The 23,620-nt window shown below is 39.4% G+C and overlaps 3 protein-coding genes across 4 annotated transcripts in view; 2 read left to right on the top strand and 1 right to left on the bottom strand.

Annotated features, from left to right (window-relative positions):
• COL14A1 (collagen type XIV alpha 1 chain) overlaps nt 1-4,124 on the top strand; it is a 180,076-nt gene extending 175,952 nt beyond the window's left edge. The window contains 1 exon segment of the mRNA XM_042461761.1: nt 3,297-4,124. Within this exon segment, the coding sequence (XP_042317695.1) occupies nt 3,297-3,616 (320 nt within the window). The 3' untranslated portion in view covers nt 3,617-4,124.
• The window catches only part of DEPTOR (DEP domain containing MTOR interacting protein), a 741,617-nt gene that overhangs the window by 289,818 nt on the left and 428,179 nt on the right, over nt 1-23,620 (top strand). The window lies entirely within an intron of this gene.
• The window catches only part of MRPL13 (mitochondrial ribosomal protein L13), a 434,401-nt gene continuing 426,479 nt past the window's right edge, over nt 15,699-23,620 (bottom strand). The window contains exon 7 of the mRNA XM_042462241.1: nt 15,699-15,900. Within this exon, the coding sequence (XP_042318175.1) occupies nt 15,876-15,900 (25 nt within the window). The 3' untranslated portion in view covers nt 15,699-15,875. The remainder of the gene's footprint in view (nt 15,901-23,620) is intronic.

Genomic DNA, 23,620 nt, shown 5'->3' on the forward strand with positions numbered 1-23,620 from the left:
CCCTCAGTTGGTGCCATGACAAGTGTATTGTGCCATGTGGCTAAGCTGCTCTTGTACCATAAATGCTAATACAGTGGTGCCTCGGGATACGAAATGATCGGGTTACGAAATTTCCGGGATACGAAAAAGTTGGATTGGCAAAAACTATTTCGGGTTACGAAATATTTTTCGGGTTACGAAATTCATTTCGGCGCGAAATTCAAATGCTGCAAAGTGCAGCTATAGGCTTTCCAGTGCTAACTGCAGCCAAAGCAATACTAAATGCCTAAGCAAAAAACACAAATAAAAAGCATTAGAATCTAGCATTCTTGTTCACCAACAATATATTCTAGATTTGAGTATACATTTTATGCTGTGATTAGAGTGGTCAAGAGTAACATTAATGAAAGCCACAAATTTCAAATATAATGCACTTAAAATCATGGGAATTTCCCAATTCATTTCGGCGCGAAATTCAAATGCTGCAAAGTGCAGCTATAGGCTTTCCAGTGCTAACGGAAAAGTGTTTCGGGTTACTAAATTTTCGGGTTACGAAAGGAATGGCGGAACGAATTAATTTCGTAACCCGAGGCACCACTGTATACCTATTGCCCTACTGAATGGTTCCAGTAATGATGAATATTAATTCCATGCAAGACAGCATGTCACAGACAAACATCTCATATACTCTGTTGCCAAAGAATCAGTTAACCCCAGCAATTGCAATGAAATTTCTTCCCTTCCTCTCCCTCTACTGCTTTCTGTGCTATCCCAAAGAAGCTCTGGATGGAGCGGTAACTGGTGTTTTCTATGTAATTGTAGCAGTTTGGGCCACAGTCTACTCCTGGGTGTTGAATCCTGTTTCCAAAATCTTTGATATCTCCCTTAAGTGTGAGCTAAAGCACTGAGTGGATTCAGTGACTCCCTAAGATAGAAGCTACTAGCTGCCAGTGTCTGAATGGTTTTCCAGCATTCTAGAACTGCTTCTTTTAGAGCACATAGGGAAACAGCAAAGAGAAAGGATTTCTTTCCATACAAAACAAAAACAAAAAGAAAACAAAATTGGCAAAACAAAACAAACAAACAAAACTATTGGATCCCAACATTCTATCAAAGGCCACCATTAGATCCTATCCTGGCCAAATCTCAAGTTCTGTTCCAAACTTCTGTGTCAGATATAAAGTGTCATGGTTAACAAACCAATGTGGAAGGATTTGTTGCAAATTAGAAGCTTGAAAATCACTGTTTTAGAAGAGAGGCTATGGAAGAAAGTTGCAGAAACTTTGGCATGTGAATCTTACATTTCCTAGTATGGTGAAGCATGACGCAAAACCTTATTCTTGCAGTTAATAAAAACAGCAGTTTAAGGTTTATTGCAAACATGAGAACCAATGTTAACATGTAGTTAAACTGGCTTCCAAGACATCTTTGTTTTACTGACCTGTATGTTTTCTTTGTTGTTCATCTGCTCCCATCCCTATTCTCCTCCTTCCCCCACACCTCATCCTTGTTCATTTTCAATTTTAAAGGCTCATTCCCTTACAATGGCTACCAATATGGAAGGTGAAAGAAACTGATTTCGGGTAGAGTTTGTTTTTACTTTCATTTGGATAAAGGTCAGAAATGACTACTGAACTGCCTCAATCCTTTTTTTGCCAGCGACACTGATAATGCTAACAAAGGATGCCTGCTTAGTATTTTTGCGCTTTGTTCCCAAATTAAAACTTGTGACACATTTTCTCCACTACGCATATAGCTAGGCACAAGCAACCACTGTGCAGATTTTAAACCAAGACCAGGGTCACATAAAATACCTTGAAGGATTTTAGAAATTGAGAACTTCTATACATATTTGAGATAGAAATGAACAAAGAGTCCTGAACAAAATATTATGGAGTATATATATTCAGGGTTCCAGTAGCCAGTAAGTCAGCCAGCCAGCTAGGCATCCCCAATTTCAGTATGCTCCATTCCATTTCCCTATGTTCTTGGTTTTCTTTTCCCCACCACCACCATCCCAACTACTAGAATATCTTTTTGCAAAGATAATGCTGGTTTGGTTATCCTGACTAGCTCTTTGAGAATTCAGTTGGCTATCAGTATACAGTTGACCCTCCACATTTCCAGCTTTAACCTTTGCTTATTTGCTTATTTGTGGGTTTGATTAATATGTTCTCTCTAGGAATCTCTAGGTCCTCCAGCACAACTCTGCCAGAAGCTGAGCATGGGGTTGTGCTGGATAACCTAGAAGTTCTAAGAAAAAACACTTCATTGGGCATTTGTAGGTCTTCCAGCATGATTCTGTGATCAGCTTATAGCAGATATTGATCATAGAGTTAGAATCATAGAATCATAGAGTTGGAAGAGACCACAAGGGCCATCCAGTCCAACCCCCTGCCATGCAGGAATTCTCAGTCAACGCATCCCCGACAGATGGCCACCCAACCTCTGTTTAAAGACCTCCAATGAAGGAGACTCCAACATTTTATCAAGATGTCTAAGAAACAGTCCTGCATTTGGATGCAGATTGGCAGTTTCACCAGTGGGCATGGGACCTTGTCACCAATTCAATGTTACTAGATTATATTTCAGAGTGCCCTGGCTTTAAGATATTATAGTCTGTCTGCAAAGACTTAAATATATATTTCCTTTTTTTAGTTTCATTCAATTAACAAGTTTCTTCAACTATCAGTCCTGCCAAATTTTGACATTTTAGGAATGAATTGGAAGAAGATGACCTTTTAAAAATAGTTTTTGTTATATTGTTCTGTCCCAAATTAGGAATGTTATAGACAGTATTTTTAGCTTTCAGTGATTTCAACTGAAATAAGCCCTAAACTAGAGAAAGTTATTTCTGTTTAAGTCTCATTAAAATCAGTTGGGTAAGTTTTGGCAATGGAACCAAAAGACAACTAACTTTCTTTGAATCAAGGCCATCTGTTTTTCTTTTCTCTCACTAAAATAAATGAGATCTAAAAAGACTTATTTTGGGTTGGGTGATATCTATTAATTTTTAAACTTCTTCAAGGATTATCTAAGCACTATATAACTAAATTTCCTATCTAATACAGTAAGCTCACTGTTATTGTTGGTGATGGTTTCCAATTAACTGAGCTCTAAAATGGAGTGACAATAAAAACAATAATAGGTAGCTTTAAACCTTCCTGCATTTGCTAGTGCTTATTTAATATTACAAGGCTAATGACTTTGTCAACTGACAATACCTCTCAAGATTTATAGCTGACTCAGTTCCTAATGATTATTTTCCTGTTGTTTTCCTCTTACATTAATATTGTGACTCTTCTTGGTGGGTTAAGGTGGATATGGGGATCCAACTGATCAAGATATCCCTGTCGTGCCATTGCCACATAACTCCTACCAGATCTATGACCACGAGGATCTTTATGATGATGATGATGATGATGATGAACAGCCTTATCTAGTTCATGGGTCCTACCCTCATCCTCAGTCCTCCTATCCAGCACCTCGCCTTGCTCAGCCAGAGTTCACACCCGTTCGTGAAGAAATGGAGGCAGTTGAACTGAGATCTCCGGGAATAAGCCGCTTTACAAGAAGAATGTCCAAAAGAAGCATCAGGAAACCAATACGCAAGCGGACAATTTCAAAAACCTCGTAATAAATGATTTATTTGCTATCATCAAAGAAATTGTTTACAGGCCTATATGTTAAAGGGAAAAAATATAAATATGTATTGTACATGACCACTTTGGCAGAAGAGGGAGCGGGGAAGGCTAATTACATTGCATGCCAGAAATTGTTAGCATTATAGGGGTTTATTGTTAGATGAAAACTCCAAGGGACATTTTTGTAGACCTTTGTAGTTACTTTATGAATATGGTTCAATGCACATTTCAAAACTGCATTGCCAGCTGATATATCTGAATTAAATCAAGGAGTATTAGTTCAGCAAAATCTTCCTTTGATTCTGTGCTTTCCTTGCAAATTAATCCTACTAAAGCCAACTGTGTTGGTTGAACTTAAAAGAAAAAGAAAATCATCCCTTTTGAAGATTTATATTATGTGGGACTTTCTCCCCAAGGTATTCCTATTAAATTCCTATTAGAAACGCACCAATAATTTATTGTGGGTTTATTACTCCTCTTTTTCATATACAAATAAATGTGGCAAACTTTTATAAATTTTCTCCTCTGTTGTATAGTTTGTAATATTTATATCCTACCTTTCTACTAATTGAGCTCAAAGTGGCATACACAGCTCTCCTTGGGAGTACAGCTGCACATTTCCCAGTCACTGCAATGAAGTAAATAACTGTGTCTGTCTTTGTGTTCTTTCCACACCAATGGTGCACATTAAATTTCTTTGTCTCAGGGGTATACCTAAGGAGGCAACAATTCAACTTGGGTTGAAAATATGTCGAATATTATTTTCTTACTCTTAAATTGCTTTTCATACTGTCTGGCTGTGCATCCATCCAAACTCTTTATCAATGTATAGTGGCATTTTGGAAACTTTTAGTGTTTAGAAATATTATTTAAACTTGACCTCACCTGTTTCTAGAAGTGAAGCTGGCAGGGCTGGCCTACCTGATTAGGTCTAAGACATTTGGTGTCCTGAAATTAGGAAGCAAGTGAGACTCCTCCCTCCTCAAATCAAGGTATATAATACCCCAATTACTATGAGGCAGATATAACCACAAATGTATTTGGGCATTAAGAAATACATACAATAATAATAAATAACTTGTAGCCCATTCTTTACAGTCCAAATCAAATGAGGTATCTGCTTTTCTCTACCTAAGCCCTGTTACTTAGAGACTGGGGCAGCTGGCTTAGGGTGTCATGGATGAACAACACGTTTATTATTAGTATTGTGTTGTTACTGTGATAGAGCAAAGAGATGCTTGTGGGATCTTTTCCCTCAGTTGCTAAAACAACTTACTCACCTGTCAGTGTTATGCACCATGACTGAGAAAGAGAGCTATCACTTGCTGTTCTCTCTCAGGTCATGGCATGTCTTGGTTTGAGCCTCTACCCATTTTTCTTTCAATAATGTACTACAAGGAGAGCTTTCTTGAAGGAGTTTGTCCTCAGTATGGTTCGTTGTCCTCTCAGTTTTGTCTGTATCTTATTCATTGTTTATGTCACATTTTTTAAAAAGCCTTTGAGATCAGAATACACTGTACTGTATCTTGCAAGTCACACAGTTCATGACAATGGAGCCTCTGTAATGGTACCAACTCACAACACCAGCATTCTTTCCTACTGCATACATTTTTATTTTTATTTGTATGGTTCCATGGTGGTTGACTGAGAGAGAATACAGTGTTCAAAGATATAGCCATGGCACGCTGAATCATTATGCAAAAGGATATTCATCAGATACATGGAATGAAGTTCCTAGACATTTATGAAGTAGACTCAGTCTATGAAAGCTTATGCTACAAACATTTTTCTCTCAGTTAGTCTCAAAGCACTCCTAGATATTAGAAGGATACTACAATGTCTTACCAAAATTACAGTCCATCCACATCCTCCCAGAGAACACCATCTCAGCCACTACAGATGTAGAATCCTTGTATACCCACTTCACACACAAGGATGGACTACAAACAAGCAGGAACATCATTCCAGATGGGATCATAGTAGATCTAGCCATCAAGGTCAGCCATTTTGTTCCCACACACAACCACTTCACTTTTGATAAGAACATATACTTTCAGATTAATGGAGCGGCCATGGGCACATACCTGGCATCGCAATATGACAAGATCTTCATGGGTGACCTGGAACAATGTTTATCTCTTGCACCCAGAAACCTCTCCTCTAACTGAGGTACATTGATAATATCCTTATCATTTGGACTCATGGAGAGGATTCACTCACCATATTCCACATGAATTTAAAAACTTCCACCATCAGTGTTAAGCTAGAAATGTCCACATAACAAGTTCACTTTCTGGACACTATCACACAATATTTGGGGCAAAAAATGGTTGAAAAACATGTTCTCCAGTATCAAGAGACCTTGAAAAGAAGAATCCTGGACAACAAGAATCTTTGCATTTCAATAATTATTCTATAATAATAATAATAGTAATAGTGATAATAATAACAACAATAATAATAACAACAATAGATTTATTTATAGCCCGCCTAATCACAAGGAATCTGGGTGGGTTACAACAATAAAAATACATAGAAAATTCAATAAAGTTAAAAATTAGTCCCTTCCCAACTTCCCATCCCAATACTAAAATTACAATTAAATAATCAGCATTTAAAAACAATAAAATACAATAGTGTTAAAATTAAGGGGAAAGATGGACAGAGTGACGTAAATCACAGTATATGGGGAGAGGAGCTAGGTTGGGAAGGCCTGCCAGAAGAGATCCGTCTTAAGAGCCTTCTTAAAGGCTGTGAGAGTAGAAATGTGGCGGATCTCCTCCAGCAGGTCATTCCATAGCTTCAGAGCAGCACTGGAAAAGAACCTCTGGGTGACTGATGTTAGTCTAGATCTTTCAGGCTGAAGTAAATTCTTCCCCAAGGACCTTAGTGTGTGGGATGGACAGTACAGAAGATGGCATTCCTTTAAGTATTCTGGACCCAAGACATTCTATGCAAAATTCCTCATGTTTTTCATACAGGAAAAAACATTTTCCATGCAGAAAATAGTATTTCTAGACAGAAATATTACTTTTAGCACAGAAAATGCTGTTTCCTGCACAGAAAATACTGTTTTCTATTCAAAAATACCTATGCAAATTTTGCTCAGAATAAGCCTCAAACTGCAAATAGTCTTTGACAAGTCTTCAATTTTGAAGACTTCTTCACAACAAAAAGGAAACTGATGAAATTTCTCATTGCTTCCTTCAGGAAGAAAATTAGCCAAGACTTACACCCCTTGGGGAAACACAACAGGCAGGTTTTAGATAAAAAGATCATTTATTGGCAAGCATTGTGTCTTTTCTGCAGTTGAGAGTCCTCAGCACATTTACTGTTCATGAGCTTCTGATGATTATCCACCTAGCATTCATTTTGAACATAATCTGCAAACACTTTTCTGCTTTGTCTGAACTTGTGTTTATCAAGTGCTTTGGCTGCCACACACCTGGATATTACTTTATATTACATTATAAATTATAATATTATATTACTTTAAAGAGCAATTTCCCCTCCAAATGAAAAGTTCTCTCACAATTTCCCAGTACAACTTGCTTAAAGATTATTGTGGGCCATTCTCTAGCAAGATGACCAAATACGTGTAAAGATTATCACATATGTTTACAGCCTGTCTATTTATTCCAGCATTATTCTCACTCAGAGGCGTCTCATTCCTCCCATTCTCTTCTAATTAAATCTGAATATGTTCCAAATGTCAGGCCAGTGAAAGACTCCATTATTTTTTCCACTGACAAGTTTATGCTTAAAAATGTTGGAATGATGTAGAATAATTGATTCTGATTACATTTCATACTATGATGTATGCACATTCCTATAATGGTATTATTTTCCAGAAAATGTGAAATTCTCAGGCTTCTGCACAGCATATAAACATATGCTGGGATCCTAGTGAGCATCAGCAAAGTATAATGGTGTAAATCCCAGAAGAGTGGCAATGCCAGAAGTGGTGATGGTGGCAAGGGCAAGGGCACAGCTGCACCCAAGCATCAATGGGAAGGCTGTTGTGTTGTCAAGGAACTGCTTGTATAGACAGAGGCAGTGTGTATCTCACTACACAAACTTGGAGAATGTAAAACCACTAGTTCAATTGGGACTTATAGTGGCATAATGCCCCAAGAGGATGCTGGATGAAGATGGCCTTTTTCCATCCTATCAAAATGACTATGGCCCATTACAAACGGGCCTAAAAGTGTGTGCTCCGCATGTGCTAGGATTAGAAAGGGGCGTCCTTTCCGGATGCCCCAACCCTAGCATGCGCAGAGTGGCGGCCGTTCCACACGGCCGCCTCCATTACGACGTCACGACCGCGCCGCCTCTATATGGGGTGGTGCAGACGTGACGTCACGCCACGCCAGGGCGCATAGTATGCCCCTTCCCCAGTCTCAAAAGGAGCTCCGAAACGGAGCTCCTTTTGCCGTTTGCGTCACTGGGCGCAGCCTTCAGACGGCTGTGCCCAGCGACACAGAGGAGAAAGGGGCAAGTGGCCCCTTTCTCCTCCTCCCCGCCGCCGCAGGGTGTCCTTGGGGCTTGAAGCCCCAGGGACACCCCTTTCCAGGCTGCAGGGAAGGGGCCTTTTGCCGCTTCTCCACAGCCTGGAAAGCGGCGGATCGGGGCCTCAGCAGCTGCCGCTCTGGCCGCTGAGGCCCTGATCCGGCGGGGAAAGGGGTGGGTGCAGGCCGCCGCTTTTGGGCAGTCTGTAACTCGCCCAAGTTATTTATAGGTTAGACACCATTTCAAAGTTATTACATTCACCAGTCCACATACAATGTCCTTTTCTTACACAATGTGTGTGAAAGCACATTGATAAATATAAAATGTAGGTTGTAACCATAAATTGGTTCATAATTATGGAATTCTCTTACCCTTATGGTCAGCTTCAACGTCTTCTGGAAGTGTCCAAAAATTGTAAATCTAATCCTACTTTCTCAAGAAGTCATCCCATTGGAATTAGTGAGTATTCTCTTATCAGAATGTGGTAGGGGGCTGTTGTTCTTGTTAATGATTGCTCTGGAAACAGGCTAGTGGAGGCATGAAGCCTAAGCTCTGGTTGTACTTTAGCTCCTGAGATCTTGCTATGTATCGGAAAGGATTAAAAATGCTTTGTCCTCCACTCCCTGTAATGGAGCCAACCCAAGGTCTTAAGGATTAGGAAGGTGCATAACTGAAATATTATTATTGTCTCTACAGACATTATGAGATCATTTCACAACGTTTTGCAAAGTTTAGTACAGTATGCTGTGAAACTATTATGTGACTCAAGTAAGGCTGGGAACTGTGGTCCCCAGATGTTGGTAGTCCACAGCTCCTCTGATTCCTGACCATTGCCCAAGCTAGATGAAGATGAGAACTGGTGTCCAGTCATGTTTGGAGAGCCACAGGTTCTCCATCTGTCCTAAGGCTATCAGGTAATGAGAAATGTGAACTTCACGTTCTGCTTTCTTAGCTAACTTCTGTTTGCTGTACTATGTTTGGTTATCTTACATAAGTGGCACGGCCCCTGACTGGCAGTCAACCCCCCCAAAGTCACATTAATATTAATGGCTCATTGTTTAGTGACCATATTTCCAGGAGATCCTTGTAAACCCAAATAGATTCCAGGACTCCTCCACATATGCTGTGTACTTGTCTTGTCAGTTATCAGGCAAAGCTCAATGAACATTCCCTGTCACCATGTATTTTCTTTTCATTTCTTTAGTTAAGAAGCTGGACTTACTCACTGTAGCCTTCAGGAAACATCCAGTACACTTGAAGGTCTAAGCTAGGTACCAGGTCATGCCATGCAAGAGGGACTGAACTGTGCCTGCAAAAATTGTTGCAGTGGTCAGTAGTCAACAACACCCTGTATGCAGTAGCGTGGTGATGCCCTCCACAGTATTTATCATCCCTCTCTTTGCCAAAGTATGGACATCATCTCAATAGAAAGAGTAAGAATTTAAGGATTCTGCTGTATATCAAACAAGCATGGGCAGTATATAAAAATGTCATTATGGATCATCAGATTTGGTCCACCCCTCAGCCTTGACTAACTTTAGTATTAGGGATTTTGGATTATTTTGCTGGATTTCTTTGCAGTTTTTGGGAAGAGCACTGGCTATTGTATGTTCAATGAAAGACACTTAGTACAGTATTGAGTGTTAGGAAGGACACTTAGCTATTCTACAGCAGATTAACTGGCTCTTTAGCAATTATGGAGCTGACATGGTATAGTGGTCTGAGTGCTGGACAAGGGCTCTGGGAGATCAGCCTTTGGATCTCCACTCAGCCATTGAAATCCACTGGGTGAGCTAGTAATCCCCTCAGCCTCAAAAAAAGGCAATGGCAAACTACCACTGAACTAGTCTTGTTAAGAAAACCCCATGATAGGTTTGCCATAAATTAGAAATGACTTGTAGGCATGCACAAAAAGAAGTGTGCAGTTGCAAGAAAGAAAATATTTTATTACCCAGGATGTTGATTTTGCAAATTTATGTTATTTCACATAGAATTACCCTGACCATTCACTAATGTGAATTTGTGATTTCGGATGTTAACAGGGTGGGAAAGATGCCCCAGATGGCAAATTCTGGAAAGATGTTATGGTAAATTAGGTATAGTGCCTTTTACTTAAGATTTTTCTATTCATTAAGTTGAATACCAACTTAATATGCAGTATGAAACTTGACTCCCTTTGTGTCAGGTTGACTACAGTGTAATATATACTCCCAAGAACATACACTGTCCCCCAAATATCCTTATACATAGTCTTGATGCATATCTATTGGTGCAAACTGTGGTTCTTAGCACTGATTTTTTTGTTGCTTTGGTAAAGTTCCTAAAATTACATTCTCAAAGTCATACTTAATATCCTGTCCAAGATCTTGACAGTGTATATTTTAACAAGTCATTCCCCTGCCCTTCCGCAACCAAATCATGAACTAATCTTGCAGCTGGTGGGGCTTTTGGAATGATGAAAATTTACATTAGATGGCTATCTGCTCCATTAGCTAAGCATGCTGTATAATAAGAAATCCAGAAGTAGCATAAATCACACTACTTGACTGACTGGCAGTGGACCCCATCCAATATTGCGTACTAGGGCTGTTGGAATTGTTCCTAAATTAAAACTGAGTGGGAATTATCCCTCACATTTCATATGTCAGCTAGGTTTATGTACACTGCAAGTCCAGTTTGCTAAATGGTGTGGGAGATATCACAATATTTGCACTTCGGAGTAAAGTTTATACAAAATGGATATGAGGACACAAGAGAGGGGCAGAAATTGCTTTAACAAATCTGCTTCTTTGTGGTTAGATATAGAAAGCACACAGAGCATAAATCAATGTAGCATGGACCACCACTATGGTCTAACATGAACAACTGTGGAGTGATATTTAGAGAGGAAGAATGAAGGAAGACAAAGTCCCATGTGCTGTGTGATGGTCAAAACCTTTTATTTCTTAAAAAGCTCAACACATTTCAGCCTTATCAGCAATTGGTCTTCTTCAGGGGCAATTCTCAGAAATTTCTGGAGTTGCAGTCTGCATCCTTTATAAAAGTGGATCTTCTGGACTTTTTAAGAAATAAAAAGTTTTTGACCCTTGCACAGCATGTGGGATTTTGTCTCCTTTCAGTCTTCCACTTTGCTTCCATTTTTTTTTGTTCTGTTATGGATGATATAGAGGCCATACACAAAGCTAACCCACTTCTGCTTCAACCAGAACTTTGAAGTACAGTGGTACCCCCGGGTTAGCGAAATTAATTCGTTCCGCCGCCGCGGAGTTCGTAACCCGAAAGATTCGCAACCACAAAAAGCCATAGCCGCTAGCGTAGAAAGCCGCGATTTCGTGCGAAAAAGCGCCGAAAAGCACCAAAAAATTTTTTCGTAAACCCGAAAAAAACCTTCGTATCCCGGAACAGTTTTTTCCTATGGGATTTTTTCGTATCCCAGAAATTTCGTAACGCGGTGCTTTCGTATCCCGGGGTACCATTGTACAGGTTTGTTGATGTTGTTGTCAGCCTTCAAATAATCTCTGACTTACAGCTCTAAAGTGAATCTATCATGAGGTTTTCTAGGTAAGATTTGTTCAGAGGAGGTTTGCCATTGCCTTCCCCTGAGGCTGTGAAAGTGTGACCTGGACAAGCTCACCCAGTGGGTTTCATCGCTGAGTGGGGAGTTGTACACCTCAGTTAATGGAGATGATGTCTTCCTAGTTATTACAACTGGAATTCAATAGGACATTTGTGGATGCATGACCTAGAGTCATGTATTCATAATTGATTTGTATGTACTATCCTACATAGTCACAATTGTGCCACAGTCATAACTCCCTCCCCAAACCTACTTTACTGAGCATCAACCACACCAAGAGAAGGAGGTCGATTCTGATGGTGATTGAGATGTAGGTGGATGATATTTCCATTCCTGTCCCATCAGCAAATGAGGCTGCAACAACTGAAAGCAGGACCCTTGTTGCACTCCCATGTCACAAAAATTGGTTAGAGTGGGTTTGGGCTGGAAGACAGTGCTTAGTTACACATGTGTGACTAAATACAACACATGTGTAACTGAGTAGAATTCCAGCTTACCTAGTTCCTGAGGAAGAAATAAATGGGCAGAAATATGGAATAGGTTCGTAACGTCACAAACAAGAAGAGAAGTTCAATATGTTTCAGCAGACTTCCAATTCAAAACTAACAATACGCACATGAGAAATAATAATGATAACAACAACAACAACAATAATTTATTTCTATTTCCCACCTCTCCCTGCAGATCGAGGCGGGATTACAGCAGTCAGCAAATTTCAACAATAAAAACATATTTCAACAATATTAAATACATAACATAAAAATATATATACATTGCTATCAGTACAATACAGCTAGTTGACTCTCCGTAAAAAAACATACAATACTGACAGAGGTGAGAATTTTACAGCAGGTTTGGTGGGTAGGCTCGCTGGAAGTGCCTTCTTGAAAGCGCCTTCTTCAGTGCCTTCTTGAAAGCATCCAAGGTGGTAATGAGACGGATCTCTTCCAGCAAATCATTCCACAACTTGGGGTGGGGGGGGCATTGCAGAAAATGCTCTGTGGGAAGTGGTCACTAGCCTGGTATTTACGTAGTCTAGTGATTTCTTCCCAGTTATTCTGAGAGTGCGGGGCGGATTGTGTAGGGAGAGGGGTTCCCTCAAGTAACTTGGGCCCAAGCCATTTAGGGCTTTAAAGGTAATAACTAACACTTTGTATTGCGCCTGGAAGCTAATCGTCAGCCAGTGCAGAGATTTTAGTATTGGTGTTATATGGTCAAACCTCAATGCTCCGGTGACCAATCTAGCTGCTGCATTTTGAACTAATTGAAGCTTCTGAACTTGGTACAAAGGTAGCCCCATGTAGAGTGCATTACAGAAGTCTAAACGAGAGATTACCAGTGCAAGTACCACTGCTTCAAGGTCCCTTTGGGCCAGGTAGGGGCGCAGTTGGCGTATCAAACGAAGTTGATACCAAGCACTCCTAGCTGTCGCATCTATTTGAGATGACAACTGCAGAGTACTCCCAAACTACGCACTTCATCCTTTAGGGGAAGTGTGACACTGTCCAGGACAGGTTGGCAAAGTTTTCTGCCTGAGCCCAGGGATTCTATTGCTAGTACCTCCACTTTTTCTGGATTCAACTTGAGTTTGTTTTCCCTCATCTATCCCATTACCGACTCAAGGCAGGCATTTAGAGGTGAGATGCCATCCTTGGTCACTGCAAGAGTCTTTTCACTGCATGAAACAAACATGTTACGTAAGCCTTGCATAAATAAATGTGCATAAATACAAACATTTTCAATCTTCTAGAGAGCATTTAAAGGTTTCTTCCAACATTCACCAAAGATGATTTTTTTGTTTCACTATCTTTTACTTTTCTTATGATTTCCATTTTGATGGCCAAACCCCTAGAACTGTGCTTTTTAAAAACATGCTGGAAAGAACTAGTGAAGCACACTTACCTATACTCCACCTTTTTCTGTTTTGCTGTTGATACATCCTCAGTAAGGGATTTTGGAGTCAGCTGCTGCTTATCTTGCCTGCTTTAGACAGGCAAACACAACTGCAGCAGGACTGGCTAAAAATAATATCTCTTTGCTAACTCAAGTTATTTAATTATTTAATGCAGACTCGTTAAGGACAGTGCACTTGGTTTGGTGGGTTTGTTTTGGGGGGGGGGGGGGAAGCTCCTCCAGGCACTAACCAGGGCCTTTCTGGTTGAAGGTTTTAAAAATGGACAATTAACCATAGTGACTCTAAGTGAGAATGGGGATTGAAACTTAAAACTGGTTTCAGAGAGAGAGAGAGAGAATAAAATCCTTATGAACTATGTGTTATTATTTTTAAAGACGTTCTTGGGCTGTATGAAATCCATACTGGTTATATTAATGCCACGTGTTCTTCCAGCACGACAAAAAAAAATGTATCACTTATTGTTAACTCTGAACCTTTAATTTTGGCCAACAGCATTAGATGTAAGTGATTCTCATGTAACAAGAACAGATGCCAGAGTATTTGATTTGGCCACAGGGACTGACTTTTAAGAGTGTCAGAACTGAACTGCAAATTTATAGTCTTGATAACTATATTCACTCTCGCTAAAGAACTGAGATCATAGGAAAACTGCTCTACAAACAGCGAAGGGGGGGGGAACCCTCTGATAAAGTCACTGACAATGCCCACGTAACCCATTTTAAGACATTTTCATTGTCATACATGTGCCAAAAGTAGTAAGAGACAGATGTGTAGCTCCAAGTTTTCATCCAAAATTCATTCTTTAAAAAAAAAAAAAATCCTAGGAGTTACAGATTTCACCATATGGACTCATAAACTAGAGCAAACGTGAAGCATTTAAACCCAAAGATGGATAGCTGAACTGCCTACCTCAAATGCCCAATCTGTAATTCTGGCATTGAAGGTTCATTCTGCCCAAATAGGCAAAAGCCTATCTGAAGGGCAGGGGGACCTGCAGAGTTGTGCCAGGGTCTAGAGGCATATTTTTGCCCATTGATTTCAACAGTTTGTAGCTTTGTGGGAACCAGCAGCCAATAGCTTGGGGACTGGCACCGATCTAGGCATCACCACTTTGAATAGCACTGTTTTACAGTTCATTTAAATTGTTTAATTTTAGCTAACCACACTGGCTCCAGTTTCAAGTTGTGTATAAAATGGGAGGATGCTGAGTGTGCAACTGTGTGTATGTATATGGAAACACCTAGTTCTGTTTTAGAAAACAGGCTTTTTATGCTTTAGAATGCTGTTGATCCCAATTTTATTTCCTTTCTGACATACAAATGGTTCCTATGGTGTGGTATAGTGGATTTGATTGCTAAAAGTTTGGTCACATTGTTTTATTTGCATTTTAACTGTGTTGCTTTGAGAGCCCATGGCAAAACGCAGCATAAAACAAAACTTTAACCAATCCAATAAATAATTTTTTGGAATAGAGACAGCCTCTTGAATCAGGGGTGGGGGTTTCAAACTTGTTATTATTGTTGTTATTTATATAGCACCATCAATGTACATGGCACTTTACAACTGAATAAAGCTTTTGGAACTACAATTTAGTACTTCAGTAATATAAAATATAATAATATAAAATGGACTGAAGGACTTCTCTTTTCCTCCTGAAAGAAGAGGACAGGGCATTGCATTCATTGCCCTGTCTCTCAAACGTGATGGACAGAACTGAAATTGACTGTGCCAGTCCTCTATTATTAATTGGTGCTTCTCATGCAGCTCCCCACTTCTCCAAGGGATGCATGTGCAAAAGGCCTTTGCTGGAAGAGGGTGCATGAAATGAAGTGCGAGATCACTGGTTAACTCCAGGCTTCAGAAGGAATATGACAACAGCCAGCCTTCTTGCTCAAATGTTTTACGTATCATGTGGAATGTCTGCCATATAATAAGGTCATCCAAAGTCCAGAATGTTATATGAAAATTTAGATATTTCAGTAATTTATCGTCATCTGATCTTCAAGAGAAACAAAGAAGCCAAAAAATGCAGTAACAAGTACTTTGTGCTTTTTAAAAAAAGAGTACAAATGTCTATGAGTCTCAGATTTAGATATTTATTTACCAAACAATACTGACCACACCTGAAAAAACATTTCAATTTAAAGCTGGTAAATTAAACATTTATGCAAATAGCCAGGCTGCAAAGTGCTGGGAGCTTGAAGAGAGAAGGGATGCAGGCGCCACATTCCAGTTTGTTACACTCCTCCCACTACCTTTGCCGAAAGTCTTCAGGCCTGTAACAAAAAAGATGATAAATACATTTACAGATACTTTTTTGAAATCAAGGTATTCTAAACTACAGTTTGTGTTTTGGAACCTTAATTAATTGGTCATTAATTTTTGCTATTAAATAGTTATGCAATAAAACAGCAAAGAACAAGCAGAAAGGGAGAACTTTGGTGTTGATTATTTTTTAAATGATCAGTTGTAAATTTGGAGGTAATCCTTTATGACAGGGGTGGGAATGGTGTGGCCCATGAGCTGCATGTGGCCTATAGGGGAGGCCAGCACAGCCCTTGGGATCAGCATCACTCTGAGGCCAAGTTGCCCTATTTTTCTAGCCAAAAAATCCACTGTGAAATTGTAAAAACACATTACAATGATTAAATCCCTTTCCATATGATTGTAGTGTTTCTTGGGGGAGGGGATTTCTCCACTCCCAAACAGCTACCCCCCAATGGCTCAAATGTCAACTGGAAGAGAGACACTGTCAACCCAAACAGTAATAGCTGTTTGACAATAGAATATGCTGCATCAGAGAGTGGTGGTCTCTTCTTTGGAGATTTTTAAACAGAGGTTGGGTGGCCATCTGTGGGAGTGTTTTGGTTGTGTACTCCTGCATGGCAGCAGGTTGGTCTAGATGACCCTTGGGGTTTCTTCAAACTCGATGAGTCTATGACTCTAAAGGCAACTGTGATGACATGCTTCTGTGCCTTGGAGGCGCAAAAAATGGAGTACTGTAGCCCTCCAGGGTCTACAGCATGCCTATTCCTAATTTATGGCAAACTCATTTTGCAATATCCATTTTTGCTCTTCAAAGCTAGAGCCTTTCAAAGTAAATTTCGGTAGCAATCTCCTCATTTTACCTGAAACTACAAGAGACAAACAAAATGAACTTGATAACAGAAATCAAATCAAATCAAATCTGGACTGGGGAGAATTCAGACCATGTAGTTTCCTAAACCAAATGCAAGAAGTTTCCAGCTCCTATGGTCCCAGAGAGTCTGCAGTTCTGATGAGCACATGGTACTGTATATGCTAAAAAAAAAAAATTAAGTTTGAATAACTCAACTCATCATCAGTATACTACACAAATTCCTCATACAATATGAAGACCAGACCCTGCTGAGATTCCCCTCCTTCCATGGGATGCTTGCCAGACAATGACCATCTTTTACCTCTACTTATTTCATCAAGTTCATCACTCTTCTCCCAAATCATGTGCCAAAATCCACTGATGTCATTAGCTGAGCATTACAATGGTGCTCTTTCTCCCATCTGTGTTCATGCCCTCCCAGTGGAGTCATGTGCTGACAGAGCAACATTACCACATTTTTTTCTACATGGAGTTGCAAACAAGCAATACCAACCAGCTTCACCCAATTAATTGCCCTCTCTCTATATTTTTTGCAATTTCCATCAGCCCCAAACATGACCGTTATTTAGAAATGATAGGAGTTAAACAGATTAAAACTGAAAAAAATACCCTCACAATTTTAGTCCAGTGATTTAAGGGCACAGAATAATCTTTGCACTACACCAAAGATATCAACTTGATTTTTTTAAAAAAAAAATCAATATCATATAAGCTGAGGATCCTAATGATTTGCATTTAATGACTTTTTCTTGAGCTAAATGGCTTTCTTATTGAATTAAAACAGTGATTCCCAGACTTTAGTTCTCTAGGTGCTTTGGACCTCAACTCCCAAAAGCACCAGCCAACTTGGCCAACAGTCAGGAATTCTGAAAACTGAAGTCCAAAACATCTGGAGGACAAAAGTTTGGGAACCACTGGTGTAAAACATATTCAAACCTATTAGTTTTCAGATATATTTATTTGTACCATTCAAGATTACTGAGTTAGGCTCATTATGAACTTCCTTTTAGAAAATTTACACCTCTGTTATTCCTGTGGCAGGTAAAGATTATCTAGATGAGCAAACTTTATCCACCCTACCAAATGCATCTGAGAAAGTAGACTGAAGTCTACAAAAGCTCATGCTGCCAATTTCTTTCTTTCAGTTAGTCTCAAAAGTGCTACAAGATCTCTCCACAAACTTTATTAAATGTTGATGATGAAATACCAGCAGCATTTCTTGTAGAATTTAATAAAAGCAGTAATCCACCCAGTTCAGATTGGTATTATTTTTCATAGACAGAGAGATGGTAACATTAGACTACTTACAAATTGCAAATTGAATTCCAAGTACTATTGTTTTAAATACTAGAAGACCAGACCCATGATAAAAAAAGTGACAAGGGCGGGATATAGACCGCCATATAGTACATATTCTATACGTACTAGGGTTAGGAAGGGGCGGTGCTTCCGCACTCCCCTAACCCTAGTATGTATAGAATACGTACAACATGGCGGCGCCCCTTCCACATGGGGGCCACCATGTTTACGTACTGGATGCATAGCATCCAGACGTGTCGCGACGCCTATGATGTCGCAAATGCACCAGCGGCGCCTCGCGACATCATAAAGGTGCCGCAAAAAGAAGCTCCAAAATGGAGTTTCTTTTTTGCTCCGCGTGGGAGCCACGCGGTTTGGCTGCTGCGGCTCCTGCGCGGAGCAAATGGCGCCAGCCGGAGACCGCCTCAAAGCGGCGGTCTGTATCCCGCCAAAATTAACTATCAGTTTAGTTTTAGCACTTTAAAAAAACTTGGGTCTCCCATCAGAGATTTTGAAATGGATTCAGATTTTTAAAATTGTCTAAATCAAGAGTGAGCACTAAGTGAATACTTTCCAACTTTTTTCACCTACTGAGGGGTGTACAACTAGTATGTGCTCTCCCCATTGATGGTTTGAGCCATTCACATGTACAATTAGACATAATGTATAAGGCAGCATGATCTTTTGCTGTTTATTTCTAAAAGCATAATTTTCTTTACCAGAGTTGATAAAATTAATCAATATTTGTGGGGCCCTTCCTGGCTATACTGTTAACTGATCCAAATGCCTTTTGAAATTCCATCTCACTAATTTGCAAATGGCAATTTTGTTGGTGTCCAGAAACTATTAGATATTTAAGGACATTAGTTCTTAAGGATATTGTGCAAATAATATACAGGTATAATGTAGTTGACACTGCTTTAAAACTGCCATAGCTCAATCCTGAGCTTTGTAGTTTTGTGAGATATTTAGCCTTCTCTGTCAGAGAACTCTAGTGCCACAACAAACTAGCCATGAGCCATACCAGTTAAAGTGGTGTCAAACTACATTATCTCTGAAGTGCAGATCCAGCCTAGGAGAAAATAGAAACATTCCTCTGAAGTACTGTCTACTATCCACACAGTGCCTATGAATGCAACCAAAGGCTAAACACTTGGCTCATGTGGGGAATGTAGCTTCTTCATTTCAAGCCAGCATTACAACTGTGGACAACTGAGAGCTGTATCTGGATGACATCAAACTGAGAAAGGTGGACCAAATACATTTTCACCATTTTACACCAGGAGCAATCACACAGAGCAGCCCAAGATACAGCAATGCAGCCCTCCTCATCTTGGCAAAAGAAATACAGCTTACTATGAGTGGTTGGACAGTCATGAACAGTCTTTACATTTCCCTCAGCAATATTTCTCTGAAACACCCAATGAACATGAAAGGAATATTGGGGAACAAAGAGTCACAACAGCAATATATTTTGAGGTACACCAAAATTGTCTGTGTTACAAGGAGAAGCCACCTGCTTATGATCCTAATATTTACCTATGCAATGAACCTGAACCAACTTAAGAAGGCAATTGTGGAAATGCTCCATACAGTCAACACCAGAGTGAAGATGGCATAGATGTTCAATGCTGAGTATTTGAGAAGGAAAAGTTATCTGCCAAAAGCAAGCATTTCTCTGCCCAGTACAATGCTTTTAACAAAGCACTACTAAAATATTTCCCCCTTGTTAAAACTTATTTATGAGGGGTGGAAAAACATTTATTCAAGGAATTTGCTGAAGAAAGTGCTCTAATGAGTGAAAGAAAACTATGGTAGTTTTCAGTCAATGGTCTCAGCAGTCAGAGTAGAATTTGCTCTTTTGCAAAACCACAGGCAGTGCATTCCAGCTATGGTGACCCTTTTTTGCCTAGCGATGCTCTGCAGACCAAAAGCTTGTGTCTCGCTCAAGCTGTAAGAAAATAAGAGGCAGCATTATCTAACCGGGGGAAAAGTAATGGGAAGGGGGGCAGATTTTATTTTTAACAACAGAAAAAGCATACTTAATGAGACTCTGCAGCCTTTCAAAATACAGTGTATTCTTACATTATTTCAATGTCAATCAGCAGGAGTGATTCCAAACCTTGAAATGAGATGTATAAAAGCAGTAAACATGGGGCAAGGGAACAAATGGGTCATGAAAAAGACCTGGCACCAACTTCAGACTCCTGTTTGGTACTGGATAAATCTCTGACTGCACATTTACCATTTTATGCTTTTATATATGAAAATAGAAGTCCATGGCTCTATTCCAAAGATAATCTATTGCATTTAAATTCCACTTGGAGCAACTGAGCCTAAGGTAATTTGTGGGACCTAATCCAATGGGATCAAATTTAAGTGTCACTGAAAGAAATCCAGTAAACTTTCTCTAGATCATGATATGGACAACTATAATACAGAGTCCTTCCACTCTGCTAGGTACCATTTTGTAAACGAAGTTTATATTAAACCATATGCCATAGAAGAGAACCTCAGGTGTTTCCCATCCAGCTCAGCCTTTCCAGTATATTTTGCAAGCAGATGCAATGAGGTGAACTAGACACTTTTGAAGTTGCTGTCTGGAACCGAGACAGACATTTTGCAAACTGTGCAGTTTTTTAACGCTTGATGGAAAAATTTCCAAACTAGTAAAAATTACATGTGTTCTGTCCCATTTCACTTTAGCTTTGCCCATTCTATTTTTGGCCCATCCTCTTCACTGTGGTCCAAAACCCTTCCCAAATTGGACTTCAGTCCTCAAGCCAATGAAAATTTCCCACTCCTGCAAAGATAGGCTTCAAAACAACTTGGATTTTAAAATTAATACAAGTGCTTCATACAATTTTTCAAAAGCTAAGCTTGCCACACATTATTTGTGGCTCTGATCCTCAAAATGACTCCTTTACAGGGGCTTTTATCTGACCCAGGATTAGTGTTAATCTGAAAGCCAGGAGTGTCATTTGCAAAAGCTGGCAATATTTATATTAAGTATTTTTACACTATAAGGCAAAATTGTTTACAAGAGAAAATTACAGTGGACCCTTCATATTGGTGGGCTGGCGATCTATGGATAGGACTGCCCATGGATTGTCACATCCCATATTATTCAGTGCTGCAGTGTGCATGTATCTGCGACTGAGTAATATGGGGCATGGCTGTCTGCATTTTTTGCTGTGTGTGTGTGTGTGTGTGTGTGTGTGTGTGTGTGAACCAAACACAAGTGGATGAAAAGAGTCCATTGTGTACACAACGAAATACAAAATGTATTTAACAAAACAGCAGTAGACTTACCAATTAAAAAGGTTTAGGTAGTACAAGTGGCAAACACCAGTGCCTGAGATTCTGAAAAGCCACTGCCATTTGGGACAGACTGTTCCTTGTCTAAATGGCTAAATGAGTTGAACTAGTATAAGCTTTCTTTATTTTTGTGCTAACTCAGTGCTCAGTGACAACAATTAAAATGTTCCTCCTTGACTAATATGCAAGTTCAGAAGTGGAGCAGAGCAGGGGGGTGACATCTTAATTATGAAATTACGACACTAGAGCGCACCCGCGCCATATGCGGGCACACTATATGTGGCTTCCAGCTTACAATTGATTCCATGGGTCTTGATGGGACTAACCAGGAGAATTCCAGCTACTAAATTCCTAACACAGAGATTTCCCAACACTTAGTTTGGATATATGGGAAAGAACTATCACTTCTTTGTAAAATACAGCGATACAAAGGTCACATAAGGGAACACACACATACACAATCCATGGAACCGGAGCCCTAAATATCTAGATTTCAGACTGTTGCATTAGCAGAATCCTTAACGTTTCCGAGATTATTTTCAGTCAAAACATCTCCATTCTGTGACAGATTAATATATTCGGTAATTACAGTCTGTTAAAATTCCCATAAATTATTTTCCTTTCAGCTCTAATACACATTTCAAAATCACCATAGCCTTCTCAGTAGTCATATGTTTATGAAACATCTGTTTGTGCCCCTGAAGACAGAAATACCAAGAGTTCTCTGTAAAACTAAAAAGTTACCGACCAAGTGAGCATTAGGCAACTGCTATGACAACTCTGAACACTTTGAAATGGCATCCCCCCTTTGCCTGCAGGGCATACTCTCTCCTCATCAGTGTAGGTATAGCAAAGTCCATCTACCTTGTGAGTGGCAGGCATTCAACACCTTCTTACCATAGAGGAGGCGGATTTTCTGAGAAGACTTAAGCTTCTATCAGCACTGTATGAGGTCAGTGCCTTCCAGCTAAGATATTAGCAGCATACACCAATAGCCTGACATAAAGATATGTGTAATGGGAGAAACACAAAGTTGAAAAGGGCACTAATGAGTCTTCATTGAGAATCCCACTCCCCCAGACGTGGAGTCAATACAGGCAGAGGCAGAATTTCTCTTCATGCGCAAGCTGCCTCCTACATCCATCCCCTCATGAACTCTTTTTCTTACTGAAATAAGTTTAACTATTCTGCATGTTTTTGAACAGTATGCAAATATTGCTGGCACCTTTGATTCTGCTGTTTCTTTACAGCACAGGAACTTTGAGGATTTGAGTTTAGTGTGAGGGGCTAAACAAATATTAATGTTGTAAGGCTGGGAGTAACTTATTTTCTTGGTTAACTCTGCTCTCAGAAAGTTTAAATGCAGTGTAATGCCATCCAGGTGATCTGCACATTTAGCAATAGGAATTAGTTTTTCAGTAATACTTCCTAGGGTACCAAAATGTTACAGGTTCATTATACTTTATTCAAAATGCTTGGGACCAGAAGTGTTTCTGGTTTTCAAATACAGTCGGCCATTCTGGACCCACCCACCCCCTGCGAAAATGGAGACTCGACGAAAACATTATCTTGCACATCATTCCACTAGGCTGCATTATTTCTGAATCTGAATATCAAGAAGAAAGAAATACAATTTCCATCAAGAACCATAGATCAGTTAGCCCATTATTATGGTTTGGCTCCATCTTTGTTTGCTAGAGTTCAACAAATAAAATCTGTCTATACAAAAGCAGTACACACAGAAGTGCTGAATTATTAACCGATGACAGCAATAAGATGTCACAACTTATCTTTCAGGCTTACCTAATAAAAATGGTTTCAGTGTGTTCTCAAATGTTCATTTTCACTTCTTGGTACATAATTATAAAAAAAGTACCGAAGAAAAATACTTTCATCATATTCAACTTTGTATTTTACAAATTAATTATATACTAAATCCTTCTAATATGTGGGTGGACAAAAATAATCAGATCAATGAAAATTTTGTTTTGAAAGACAAAAAAAATTAGTTTGAGGTGTTACCTGACTGCATTTTAAATCTATCAATATTGCCAGTATTGTAAATAATGCTGAAATGATATAGGGATTTATAAAATGAGTTTTATTTGTTCATCTGATCACAAATCAAAGTGTAATAAAATCTGAAGAACAGAAGAACTACTATGCTAGATTAGATTTACCTGCCCAAATCTATCTAGTTAAGCCACTCTTGGCTCTTAAGATAGAACAGTACTTCTCTG

This window comes from Sceloporus undulatus, chromosome 4 (assembly GCF_019175285.1).
Source record: "Sceloporus undulatus isolate JIND9_A2432 ecotype Alabama chromosome 4, SceUnd_v1.1, whole genome shotgun sequence".
NCBI classification, from domain to species: domain Eukaryota; kingdom Metazoa; phylum Chordata; class Lepidosauria; order Squamata; family Phrynosomatidae; genus Sceloporus; species Sceloporus undulatus.